The following is a 14,529-nucleotide window of genomic DNA, read 5'->3' as shown; positions in this document are numbered from 1 at the left end:
TAGATGACTTGAACCGTTGGAATTAATTATTTACAACTATTGGAAATTAGAATCAATCTTAATTACTAATGCGTATTTGAAAATTTATTAAATTTAAACATTAACTCGTCTTGTTTGAACTCAAATCATGCCATAATGCCTAATTCACGAAATTAATTTAAATTCATGCTTTAACTAAATTTAGCTACATGTTCACGATTAACCTAATGTTGACAATATTAAAACCTTCATAGCTAGTGAACTTAATCAGTTTGCCAAGCCGATTCACTAAAGACCAACTTATGTTATTTTCCTCTTATTCCAATTATTAAACAGTTTGACAGTAATGAGCATGCTTAAATATATACTACCTAATAATCAAGTTAAAGCAAAGTATTATTTAATACATTACTACAAGATGCCTAGTTATGCAAAGCGACAGAAATTTACAGAATAATAATACATGAAATAGCCTAAATACAATTATTAAAAGAAAACAAAGAAAAAGCTAAATTAAAACTTCAAAGTTTCATTCTTCGTATGTATTCATGCTTTCACATTTCAGCTTACAATATGCCAAAGTTACAGTTGTGTACCTGGTATTGCCAATACAAGAAGAAAAAGGTCAGCAAAGTAGTATGTAACACAGCAACAACAACAATAACCAGCAACAACCAACAAACGGAACACCCAGTGACAGATTTGAAAACCAAATAAAAAATCCAGCAATAACCAGTGAAGTAGTAGCAAATAACCAACCAAACTCAAGGAACAAACCACATGAAAATCTAGAAACACCAACAATAATCAACGGGCAAAAACAAAGTGCACCTTTTTTTTTAGATTGAAAGACCAGTTAATGTTTAACCCTTAATTCTCTCTTAATGTTCAGAAAATTCTTTCTTTTAAACTCTCTTCAAGTTCGAATCCTCAAAAATCTTTTAATATTTCCGAATTCTTCTCATAATATTCAGCTCCATTTTTTTTAATTATGTCCAAGTCTGCTTTATTTATGCCTCATAACAGACCCTTAATCAATTAAACAAATAATAAAACAATCCACTTTCTCTTACCAAACCCACTACTACATAAAAAATACAATTATTATTTTATTTAATCAACTTTTCTTGAGCCCTGTAATCCTACTATGTCTTGTTCCCCATTATTAATTAAACAAATGCATTATTCCCCACTACCACATGTCTTGTCCCCCACTATATTATTTTAATACCTTATTTTAATATTATTAGCTTAATGGACAGAGCACTCAAAATAAATAATTGTTCCGATTTTTAATTCCAAAAATACCCCTTTGAAATTACCATTCTACCCCCATCAACTATAACCAATTCACCTAATCAATTCTAACCAAAATACAACAGCTATAACCAATTCCTAATCAAATTCAATCAACAAATTCAAACTAAATGATGAACAACAAAGAAACAACTGGAATTATTTTGACTGAACAAAATTTTTTAACAACAAATCTACTTTCAGATTCAACAACAATAACAAACAAGTATATCCAAATCACTGAGCTCAAATTCAAATTAAACTTAAACAGAACAAATAAACAGATTCAAATCACTAAACTCAATAATCAATTGAACCTCAAACTAAATCTAACAATATTACAACCAAGATGAAGGATTCAAGTTATTAAACTAACACACTTCTATATTAAAACTAAATTCTTTTAAATGAATAAAATCAAACTGAAGAAATAATCAAGAAATGATAAACCACGAACAAGAAAGAAACAAACATATACTGATTTCAGATCCGAGAATATCAAGAAAAATACGGACAGAAATGAGACTTAAACCAACTAACCGGATTGGAACAACGACGAACTCGAACGGAAACCAATCTGCCCGGAAACTTTGAAACCAAAATAACTCGAATCTGCCCGGAAATTTTGTATATTTTCCGGTTGATTTCAAGTGATGAAACTGGACGACGAAGACGACCACGAACTGGACGACGAAGACGACCATGAACTAGATGACGAAGACGACCATGAACTGGACGGAAACGATCCGGAGTTCGCCGGACTGCTGCTGGGTGTGAGGAGCAGATGTGTTGCTACTTTGGTGGTTATTTTGGAGGGTTGACAACGAAGAAGCAGCAGCAGCGATGGGGGGTTTGTTTGGACGACGCAGCCAGCCATGGGAGGTGAAGCAGCAGCCATGATGGCTGACTGGTGCTCGACGGAGATGAAGCAACAACAATGGCTGCTAGACATGGAGCGATGGACTGTTTGGTTGCTTGGTGGAGCTCATTTTTGGACTGGAGGTCGACGGACTGGTGAAGATGAAGAAACAACAACCATGGTTGTTGGTCGTTCATGGTGGAGCTGGGCACGAAGAAGAAGAAGAAAGAGTAGCCATGTCGGTTTGGGTGGACGACGACGAGGGGTGTTGTTCGTCGATGAATACGAAACTTGGGCAGCAGCTGGTCGTGAGGAGGAGGCTGGAACTGGAGCTTGGGGTCAGCCATGGAGCTTGGGACGAGGGGAAGGGGGGGTGGTTTTGGAGAAGAAGAAGAAGAGAGGGGGGGGGGGGCGGGTAGCTTTTAGGGGTTTTAGGGTAAAAAAAATGAAAATGGGGGTATGGGATTAACCATAGTTTGGGTTATGGGGCGAACTGGGTCGGGTCGACCCGGTAGGGTTATTTGATTTGGGCCATGGTTGATTTAAATTAGAAGGTGGCCCAATCCGATTTTCTTCCTCTTTTATTGCTTCTTTTTTCTTCTTTTATTTTTTCTTAAACTAAACTAAATTCTAAAAATCATAAATTATCATATAGAACTAAATTAATTTATAAAAGTGCAGATTAACTCTCAATAACAATTAACATACAATTAAATAGCAATTACGATAAAATCACACAATTTGGACATTAAATGCTAAAAATGCAACGTACATTATTTTTATGATTTTTTGTTCTTGTAAAAAAAACAAATTTAATTGCTTCTAATTGTAGAATTAAATTCTAAATGCAAATGCGACATATTTTTGTATTTTTTATTAATTTAACAAATAAACATGCATGTACAAATACAAATAATTATCAAAAAATGCCACAAAATCCTCAAAATTGCACACAAAGGAAAATTGTTTTATTTTGAATTTTTGGGAGTAATTCTCATATAGGGCAAAAATCATGTGCTTACAATCTGCACATTGCTGAAAGTTGTGCTAGATTTTCCTTCTTGGTTTGCAGTCGCAGATGGAATTCTGCGGTCTGCAATTTCTTCGGCGGTTGCATAATTCCTTTTGCAGATCGAACTTTTGTGCTTCTACGCCTTTTATTGCCTTGTGCTTCGGAACACTCCTTTTTGTGTCTGATTTTATCTCGGGCGACCAAACTTCCAGTATTCCTGCAATTTGCACAATTTTATTAGTTTCGGGAACATAATTCAATACGTTCGGACTGAAACAAAAGCTAAAAGGGGCTACTAAGCAGTCAAAATTCCCACTTATCATGTAACCTAATGATCAATAAAATGGGTGGAGAACCATAAAGTGTTAGGTTAAAATCCGAATAGAAACAAAAAGTAATAGGTTATTTGTTCATATTTTTTCGAGTATTGATGGACAGAGTTAGGTGGAGGTAGCTCGTATCCATTTTATACAAAATTAAGGATTAAATAATACTAAAACCTATAATTCAACGATTGCAATCTGCCCCTAAAACCCTCACACTCCGAAGTCCAAACTAAAGAAAATCACCGCCAAATATTCCCAGAGTTTCTGCTCAGACATGGCGGACGAAGAAGCACTCTGTGAAGCAGCTGGGAATGGAAACATCAACGAAATCAAATCTCTAATTGAGTCCGGCGCCGATGTCACCTACTTCGATAAAGGCGGACTTACTCCGCTGATGCACGCCGCCAAGCACGGCCACGCCGAGGTGGTAAAAGCTCTTCTCGATGCTGGTGCCCCATGGAATGCCTTATCTCCTTCAAATGTCTCTGCCGGTGACTTCGCCATGGACGCTGGTCATCAAGACGCCTTTGACGTTCTTCTCAATTCCGGTGCTTACTTTTAATCCTTGTATTCTGTTTCTTATAAAACATCGTAAGTTATTAGAAAATTTATGTATTATTCTAAGTGAGATGGAATGTGGAGTAATAATATGTGTATTAGCAATACCCGGATAAGACTGACTTAAATCACATTAATACTCTTGAAGTAACGGGACTAGTTTTGACATTACATTTCCGGCATAAAAAACCCTGTTTTATTATCCAATGCATAATACTTCATGTATTCGTGAACCAATCTACCTGTTATTCTATCTTATGTGGCTGACAGCTTTAAACTTACTATTTTGTAGGCATAGGTAAATTATGTAGTCCCTCCATCTAATTTTATGTGATGTTTTCTGACTAGGCACTAGTTTCTGTATATTGATGTCTATATTATATTAGTGGTAGTGAAAGAATATATCTAAGTAATGGTTGCAAAACTTAGTCTGATAAACTCATCAGTTGGGTGGTGTCGAACATATTGGAACATCACAAAATGGAAAGAGTGTCAGATTTTTAGGGACGGAAGGAATAGTTAGTACTCAGTAAAGAAATGACACAAAAACTAACTTATAGAAGTATATAATTTATATTTATTGTTGCTTTCTTTAATAAGTACTAGTTGTATATATTATTATCATTAATGTTTGTCTATTTTCCCCAACCTGATATTATCGGATAGAGATCTATTGAAAAGTGCGTTTGAAGCCATTACTCGCTTTTATATCATGTGTAGTTCAACTAAAATTCTGAAGCTGCTTAGCTTAATATTACTGATCAAACATGTTTACTCTTCATTATATAGCAATCCAGGCAGAGTTAATCCTTGGGACAATCGCAAGGAAAGAAAATGCAAAGGGGAACTCAGATGGGGACTATTTAGAAGATAGAGTTAGTTTCAGTGAAGATAAGATTATGGATGCTGATAGCAAGGCTGTTATGATGGCTTGGGAGAAGCCATTGATGGAAGCTCACGCGAAGGCTGTCTGCTCAAATGGTGGCCACATACTGAACATTGGATTTGGGATGGGCCTCGTAGATACTGCCATACAGCAATATGCGCCTTTGTCGCACACTATCATTGAAGCTCATCCAGAGGTCTATGATCGTATGATACGCGCCGGGTGGGGTGAGAAGGAGAATGTGAAAATCATATTTGGTCGGTGGCAAGATGTCATTTCAGTACTTGAATCTTATGATGGTAAACTCCTACTTCTAGCCTTCCCAACTTTAAAAGAAGAAAGAAACTGTTTACTCAACATATGCTAATAATACACTTGCTTTTGATTTTACTGCTGTGTTGCTTGTGTTGTGAATTTGTTCTTTATAGATTTTCAGTTATTTAAATAAATAAATCACTTTCTCTTATCATAGCTATAAGCTACAAAGGGAACATGAGGATATCCTACTTCAAAGTTTCACTGCACTTAAGTTTAGCGTGGAAAACTTGAAAACCTTGAAGGAAACATCCCATCAATGTAACAACAACAATACACCCTGTGTAATTCCACAAGTGGGGTCTGGGGAGGGCAGTGTGTACACAACCTTACCCTACCTTGTGAAGGTAGAGATGCTATTTCTTATAGATACTCGGCTCAAGCAAAGCAGAGTCATAGAAGCTTTTAAAAAGAAATGCAATAGTGGAGAAGCCATGGAAGAGAAGCATCATTCTTGTCATCATCAATATCGTCAATGTATCATTTGTAAATATCAACTGATTTTACTACTAAGTATCCCATGTTTATAGTTTGTGCATCATTCTTGTTATCATGAATACTTGATGCATGTTCTTCAGGCTATGTATGCACTTGCAAATTTTTTATTATTGGGTGTATGAACTTAGAGACACAGTTGTACATAAAATTAATTTCCTCTCTAAAATACTTTGTAGGAGGTTGGGAGGCTATCCTCTTAAATGTTTATCTTCACGAGGGAGTAATTTCTTTCGAGCTAATAACTGTTGATTTGATATGTTGATTCTTGTCGTTCCAATGACATTAATGCCTCACAACCAAAAATATACTATAGACGGTAAAATCCAGTGTTGTAAAAAGCGTGCGCTTCTCGCTGAAGCGACGCGAGGCTAGTTTGCTTTTCTGCCATAAAAGCGACTCACATGAAAAAAGCGCACGCTTTATCCTGTTAAGCGAGAAGCGCAGCGATCCAAAAAGCGCGCTTAAGCATCTGTTAGGGTTTTTTTAAAAAAAAATTGGCAAAAACTTAACGCAAACAAACACTTCTTCTCCAAGCGATTGCTGCTCCAACGACCGCTGCTTCAACGACTGCTTCAGTGCTTCTTCTCTCCTTCTCTTCTTCTCTTCTTCTTCTCCTCCTCCTTCTTCTCTTCTCTTCCTCTGATTTTCTTCAGTTCCTGTTTGACTCCTTTTCTCTTTTTTTTTCTATTTTTTTCCACTTTTTATTGCTCTGTTCTTGTGCGGTTGTGCCCTAATTTTTGCTTTGTTCTTTCTACGCTCTATTTTTCTCTTCTTCTTTCTATTTTTTTCACTTTTTATTGCTCTGTTTTTGTGCCCTAATCTATGCTCTGTTTTTCTGGTTTGTATTTCTCTGTTTTTTTGTTCAGAATGTTCGAAGAAAAAATTAACTGTTCTGTTTTTTTTTTTTTTTGTGTGGTTGTTGATTGTAGTAAATTCAATCTTATTCAATGGCATCAAGCCAAAAAAGAGATCCAGCTTGGGCCTATGGAGTTGCAATTGGCAGTACTAACACAAAAGTGCAATGTATCTTTTGTCAAAAAATTTATAACGGTGGAATACATCGTCACAAGAGACATCTAATTGGTGGTTTTAGAGATGTCAAAGAATGTCCAAGTGTTCCGGATTCTGTTCAGCAAGAAATTAAAGACTGTTGAGAAAAAAAATGAGTTAAAAAATCCAATGAGCCATGGAGCATCTATGATTAATCTTCTTGATGAAGATAGTCAAATGGATGAGGATGACCTTGAAGCCAATGATATAATGAGGCCACCTCCATCTAAATCTCAAAGAAAGAATTCAACAAGTGGAAGTGGATCATTCACCGTCGGTAGCAATGTGAAAGGTCCTCTTAATCTTTTTTTCTCACAAAAACCAAATGAAAAGAGAAAGGGTGAAGCTATTGACTTAGATTATTGTAGGAAGACTTTAAGGGAGCGCACTGTAGATTCTTTTGCAAGGTAGATGTATGATGCGGGGCTCCCTTTTAATTGTGTGAATTATACCGATAATTTTGGTGAATTCATTGAGGTCGTAGGCCAATATGGCCCAGGAATGAAGCCCCATACCTATCACGAAGTAAGAGTTCCTTGTCTAAAAAAGGAGTTGGAGAAGACAAACAAGATTGTCGAGGAGCATAATGCGCAATGGAAAATTTATGGTTTTTCCATTATGATGGACAAATGGACTGCAAAAAATGAAAAAATGGCCATTAATGTTTTGGTGAATTCTCTGAGAGGTAGTGTGTTTCTTGAATCTTATGATGCTAGTGACTCCTCAACTGATTCTAATAAAATGTTCAACTTGTTTGAGAAGACACTATTGAAAGTTGGACCGGAAAATGTGGTTCAAGTTTTGCTAAGGCGATCAAGATACATTCTTACATTAGTCAAAGGCCGTTGTTGTTGAACATGATGAGGACATACACAAAACAAAGAAATTTGGTGAAACCGGCTAAGACAAGATTCGCAACAGCTATCTTGACCTTGCATAGCTTTTACTTGCAAAAGCAAAATTTGCGAACATTGTTCTTGTCAACCGAATGGAGTGAGAGTATCTATGCAAAGGAAGCTCTTGGGAAAGAAGTTGCGAGATTTATTATTGGTCCATATTTTTGGAATGACACTGTTCAAGCACTTAAAGTTGGTAATCCTTTTGGTTATTGTACTTCGTTTGGTGGATGGGGAGAAAAAACCAACAATGGGATACATTTATGAAGCCATGGATAGGGCTAAAGAAGCTATTGAGAAGGCATTTGATCATGGTAGGAGGAAATATGAGAAAGTGTTTGAAATCATTGATAAAAGGTGGGATGATCAGCTTCATCAACCTTTATATGCAGCAGGGCATATTTTGAACCCCGAATTGTTTTACACAAACAATGAGAACAAGACTTTAGATTTAGACGTTTGGAAGGGGTATCATGCATATGTTGCGAAGTTGGTGCCAGATGAAGCGATGCAAGACAAAATAGGGCAAGAGCTTGGTGTGTATATGCAAGCCGATGGAATTCTTAGATTAGCTTCGGCCATTAGAGGCAGAACCAAATTGGCACCGGGTAAGCAAGTTTTTTCAATTGTTTTACTCTTTAGAGCTTTAACTTTTAAGTTATTAACTTCTAAAATAATACTTCTACAGTTGAATGGTGGATGCAATTTGGTTATGAAGTTCCAAACTTGCAACAATTTGCTATTAGAGTTCAAAGCTTAACTTGAAATTAGAGTGTTTATGAACATGTGAGAAGCTATATTACATTATTACTAAATTAAAGTTTATCTCAATTGTCCTAAGTACTCCTCTTAATTACTTTCTACATCTTATTATGCAGATTCATACTAAGAAGAGGAACATGCTTGAGCTAAAGAAACTCAATGATCTCGTGTTCGTAAAATATAATAGAACATTAGCTCGTCGTTACAAAGCTCGCAATATCATTGATCCAATTTTATTGGATAACATTGATGAAGCAAATGAATGGTTAACCGGAGCCCCCGAAAATCATGAAGAAGAAGTGTTTGAAGGAGAAGGTCTCACTTTTGGTCATGTTGCTTATGGCAAGTGGAGTTGAAGAGAATGTTTATGGTTTTAGGGGAAGTACTTTAAGGAGCAAAGAAAGAGTATCTACAAGTACAAGTACATGTACAAGTAGAACCCTAATTAATGAAGCCTCTCCGATGAAGAAGAAGATGATGATGACCAATATAATAACTCGAACATGATTACACTTCAAGAGTTTGGAGATCTTGTTGAAGAATAGGATGTTGCTCCTTTTGTGATTTTGTTTTGCATTTGCTTAATATGTTATGACTTTTGAGGATTATTCACTATCTAGTTTTAGTATCTATTATTTGCTTCTTGATTCAAGAATTGAAACATTTGCTTAATATGTTATTTTTAATGAGTTCTTAGCCATTTATCTATGCCTATTTTTTTTTTAATTTATGTGTTAAATTGCGCTTCACATGAAAAAACGCGCGCTTCGCTTCTCGCTTCGGTGAAGCGAGGCCTCGTCGCTTTTTTGCGCTTAACGCTTTCCAAAACACTGGTAAAATCTATTATCAACCAGGGAAGGATCGTAATAATAAAATGAAGAGCACATAGTAAACAAAGAGAGACAGAGGGCGGTGGTTTTATTGATAGTGCCTGTCCCCAATCGTTACAGGGCTTCGTTGAAGCAGAAAGGTACAAAGTATTCTATCTAGTAAGAAAATTAAAGGTTGCAGCGGTGGAAGTTGTAAAATGAGCAGTGTAATTGTTTTTGTGACTAAGCTGATAGTAGTATGTTTGGATGTTCGATTGTGGAAGGTCTGACTACCCATTTGTAGAATAGGAGACTTGGTTATCTCAGAGTCCAAGTACCGTTGGAGTCTTTAAAGACAAAGATGTGAGTTAGTTGGGTAAGACCGTGACCAAATATCTCAGGGTTGGTTGAGGAATCCAGTGGACTCTCAGCCTTATTCCTTTGGACTTGAGCGGAGACAGTAACATCAGTGAGCTATGGTTTGAAAAAGCGATCGCTTCGTCGCTTTAAGCGCGAAGCGACCGGCCATCGTTTTTCCCAGCCTGAGGCGACTCGATCGTGTGAAGCGTGCGCTTCAGTTGAAGAAGCGACAGAAGCAACGAAGCGATCGCTTCTGTTAAAAAAGCGCAGAGGGCCCTTTTTTAAAAAAATGTTTGCGTCTGTTTTTTATTATACAAAACAGACCCCTAAGACCAAAATTGACCATTTCTTATTCTCTCTTCTTCGATCGACAAAACCTAGGGTTTCAAGATTCTGCTATTTTTTTTCTTCTTCTCCTTTCTTCCGTTGAAGAAGACTCGACCATTGCTGACCAGTGACCAGTCCAGTCCAGGTAATTTTCTTCTTCTCCTTTCTTCTTCTCATTTTTTTCTTTCTTCTTCTTGTTCCCGTCCAGATTCTGCTATTTTTTTCTTTCTTTTTCCTTCTTTCTTCCTTCTTCTTCTTCCTTTATCTCTGAAGTCTGACCAGTCCAGCGTCTGCACAGCTAGGGCAGGCACTAGTTTTCTTTCTTTCCCCGCCTTTTATGCTTCTTATTTATTAATTTTAATATGTATTTTAGTTTATAAAATTAATTATTATTTATATATGTTATATTTTTCAGTTTATTTGATTTTTTTAGTGTATATTTCAGTATATAAAATTAATTCTTATATATATGTTATATTTTCAGTTTTTTGATTAATTTGATATGTTTTTCATTTTAGAAAATTCATTATTTTATATATATATATATATATATATATATATATATTAGTTTATTTGATTTTTTAATGTGTATTTTAGTTTATAAAATTAATTATTATATATATATTATATGTATTTTCAGTTTATTTGATTATGTATTTTCTTATATCTTAATAACAACAACAACAACCCAGTATAATCCCACTTAGTGGGGTTTGAGGAGGGTAGTGTGTACGCAGACCTTACCCCTATCCTGGGGTAGAGAGGTTGCTTCCAAATAGACCCCCGACATCCTTCCCTCTAAGAACTTCCCACCTTGCTCTTGGGGAGACTCGAACTCACAACCTCTTGGTTGGAAGTTGAGGTTGTTTACCATCAGAGAAACCCCTCTTGTCTTCTTATATCTTAATAGGGATTTCAAAATGTCTCAAAGTTCAAAAGAGAAAGACCCGACTTGGCGATATGGCGATAGAGTTAATGAGCAGAATACAAATGTTGTATGCAAGTTTTGTAACAAGATTACAACAGGTGGAATTTATCACTTTAAATTCCATCTTATTGGTGACGATAGAAACGTCACAAGTTGTCCGAAATGCCCATCGGAGGTGAGGGATAAAATAAAGAATTTTGTTGAGAAGAAGAAGGAGCAAAAAAATCAAATGAGTCATCAACCATTGGTGACCAATCTTGATGATGATGATGATATTGAAGAATTGTCACTTCCGACAAAACGGGGAAGAGATGCAATCTCTTCAAGCCATGGATCATCGACGGGTACGAGTAGGATTAAATGTCCTATAGATTGCTATTTCCCAAAAAAGCCGGAAGCAAAGAGCGGTGGAAAAGATGTACAAAAAATTGCTAAGGACATTTTGAGGGATCGTGCAATTAGAGCTTTTGCACGATGGGTCTATGATGTTGGGTTCCCCTTCAATTGTGTCAACTATGACACTTGGAGACTTTATTGAGGCCGTTGGTCAATACGGACCTGGAATGAAGCCTTCCACTTATCATGAAATTAGAGATCCTTATCTAAATAAGGAAGTGGAGGAGACTGATAAAATTGTTGAGGAACATAGAGTTGTGTGGAACAAATATGGCTGCTCCATTATGATGGATAAGTGGACGGCAAAAACTGAAAAATGATTATTAATGTGTTGGTGAATTATCCCGAGGGAAGTTTGTTTCTTGAGTCCATTGATGCTAGCGACTCATCCACTGACCACATCAAAATGTTCACATTGTTTCAGAACACCATTGAAAAGATTGACCCAAGCAAAGTTGTTCAAGTGGTCACTGATAATGCGAGTGAAAATGTGAAAGCGGGTGGCATGGTGGAAGGAGCGTACAAGAATGTCTATTGGACTCCATGTGTTGCTCATTGTATCAACTTAATATTCGGGGACATTTTCAAGGAAAAGCCCTTCTCTACAGTTTTTAGCTAGGGCGTTAGGGTACATTCTTATATTTCTCAGCTGCCCTTGTTATTGAATATGATGAGAAGATTCACCAGACAAAAAAATTTGGTGAAACCGGGCAAGACAAGGTTCGTCACTGCTTTCTTGACTTTGAATAATATCCACTTGCAAAACGCCAATTTGAGAAAGTTGTTCACTTCAGAGAAATGGAGCAAGAGTAAATTTGCAAAGGAAAGTGCGGGAAAGATGTTGCACGCATTATTCTTTCTTATTCTTTTTGGAATAATGTCCTTCATGCTCTTAAAATTGGTGGCCCTTTGGTTAAAGCACTCCGTTTGGTGGATGAGGAGCAAAAACCACCAATGGGCTACCTCTATGAAGCTATGGATTGGGCCAAGGAGGCTATTCAAGCATCATTCACTGATGAGCAGACATATGCAAAGGTCTTTCAGATCATTGATGCAAGATGGAGTGAACAACTTTATAGACCTTTGCATGCAGCTAGACTTATTCTGAACCCGTCACTCTTTTATGATCAGCATGAGAATAATTCATTGGCTAGAGAAGTGTGGACAGGATTCCATGAGGTTGTTATCAAGTTGACCCCAGATGAAGACTTGCAAGAAAGATAGTAGATCAACTTGCTATTTACAAGGCAGCTGAAAGACTTTTTAAGCCCCGAATTGCTATTAAACAAAGAAAGACGAAGTCGTCAGGTGACCAAGTGTTTCTATATTTTATAGCTCTAACTTTAATGTATTTTTTATACTTATTTAACTCTTGAATATTTTTTGACTTCTATAGTTGAGTGGTGGGACCAATATGGTATAGAGACTCCGGATTTACAGACTTTCGCCATCAGAGTTCTAAGTTTAACTTGTAACTCATCCGGATGTGAAAGGAACTGGAGCGTTTTTGAACACGTGAGAAATAAAAAGAATTATTTTGTGTTTTGAGATAAAGTAAATTATATCTCAATTGTCCCAACTCCTACTAATTAGTTGACACATCTTGTTTGCAGATTCATACAAAGAAGAGTAATTGACTAACCTTGAAGCGCCTCTATAATCTAGTGTTCATAAAATACAATAGAGCATTGAGGCGTCGCTACAACCACCACAATCTAATTGATCCAATTCTTTTGGACAATATTGATGAGGCTAATGAGTGGCTAACTGTAGTCCCTGAAAATTGTGAAGATGAAGAAATATTTGAAGGCGACTCTAATTTCACTTGGGGTGATGTTGTGGTTGCTAGTGGAGTTGGGGAGAATCCTTATGGTTTAAGGGGGAATACTTCAAGTTCAAGCTCGATTAGGAAGGGAAAAAGTTTGGCTACTACAAGTCGATCCCTATCCCTAATTGATGAAGATGAAAGTGATCATGAAGAGGAAGAGGAGGGGGAAGAAGAAGATAACGAGCAATATAAAGATAATAGAGGAATTCAAGATTTTGACAATCTTGAAGAAGAACAAGAAGAGTAGAAGAATAAGATGTTGATTCTAGTAATTTAGTAGCTTTGATTTTGGCTTGTCCTATGGTTTGTGGAGGATTTGGTGGTACATAGTACATGTTGTGTCTTTGCAAGGTTTACATTATGTTTTTTAAGAATTGCGCTTCACTTTAATAAAGTGTGCGCTTCGCTTTTGAAGCGAGGCGAGCCCTTGTCGCTTTTTTGCGCTTATCGCTCTTAAAAACACTGGGCCAGGCATGTGGAGGTCGTGATTCATGGCCAAAGATCCACGTATTGAAGTTCCTGAGCGTAGCACTCTGGTGTGATTGTGGTCGTGTAATCGATCGTGGAATATGTCATACAATGAGATAGATTCTGCGGCTCTTATCATATAGGAGTTGGTTCAGGAACGTCTAGCTAAATACGTAGCAGGCACGATTTATTTTTGACCACTACACATATAATGCTCTATAACTTGCAAAAACAATAACACAACTAATAGAAGGCATGCCGGAAAAAAAAGTTATAGATCTCTGACGTTGCAAACTTGATCATGCGAGTTAATTATTCAAGATCAGGTTTCTTTTGCTAGGTTGAAGTTCAGCTTCTATCTGTTGCCTTCTTTGTCTTAGCTTTGTGATTTTATCTTAATGTGAGTCTACTTTGTTCTGCAGGCATATTTTTTGATACTTATGGGGAATATTACGAAGATATGCGGGAATTTCATCAACATCTTCCTAGATTGTTGAAGCCTGGTGGTATCTATTCATTTTTTAATGGTCTATGTGGAGGTAACCCTTTCTTTCATATCGTCTACTGCCAGATAGTCTCCTTAGAACTTGAGAGTTTGGGATATTCTACGCAGCTGATACCATTACCAGTGAAGGATTGTTTAAGTGAAACAGTTTGGGAGGGTGTTAAACAGAAGTACTGGCAGTTAGATACATATTACCTCCCTGTTTGTCAGTCTATGAGCGAATCAGAATGATATTCTCTTCTAGCAGCATTGATAATGTGGTTTCAGATGAATGTCTCCTAAGCTTCGTTTCTTTGCTTGTTGTGTATGCATTTTGTAACGAATTTAATATTGGTAGTAACTTTCATTTGCCGTTTACTCTTTTAATGGTATCCTTTTCTCAATTTAGCTTCGTAGGAAAAAGAATTATGTTACCTTCTTGATTATGTTGTTTCTTAAAATTTTTTAGGCCATGAATGTGCCGTTACTCCA

The 14,529-nt window shown here is 36.7% G+C and overlaps 1 protein-coding gene across 1 annotated transcript; it reads left to right on the top strand.

Moving 5' to 3' along the window:
* Positions 1 to 3,558: 3,558 nt before the first annotated feature.
* On the top strand, positions 3,559 to 14,441 carry LOC104249239 (protein arginine N-methyltransferase 2). Its single transcript, XM_009805620.2, has 3 exons — positions 3,559 to 4,020; positions 4,820 to 5,215; positions 13,976 to 14,441. Exons 1-3 carry the CDS (start codon positions 3,747 to 3,749, stop codon positions 14,287 to 14,289), a joined length of 984 nt encoding a protein of 327 aa, XP_009803922.1. The 5' UTR covers positions 3,559 to 3,746; the 3' UTR covers positions 14,290 to 14,441.
* The last annotated feature ends 88 nt before the right edge of the window (positions 14,442 to 14,529 follow it).

Source organism: Nicotiana sylvestris, chromosome 4, assembly GCF_000393655.2.
Source record: "Nicotiana sylvestris chromosome 4, ASM39365v2, whole genome shotgun sequence".
NCBI classification, from domain to species: Eukaryota; Viridiplantae; Streptophyta; class Magnoliopsida; order Solanales; family Solanaceae; genus Nicotiana; species Nicotiana sylvestris.
This window is presented reverse-complemented; position numbering and strand designations above follow the sequence as displayed.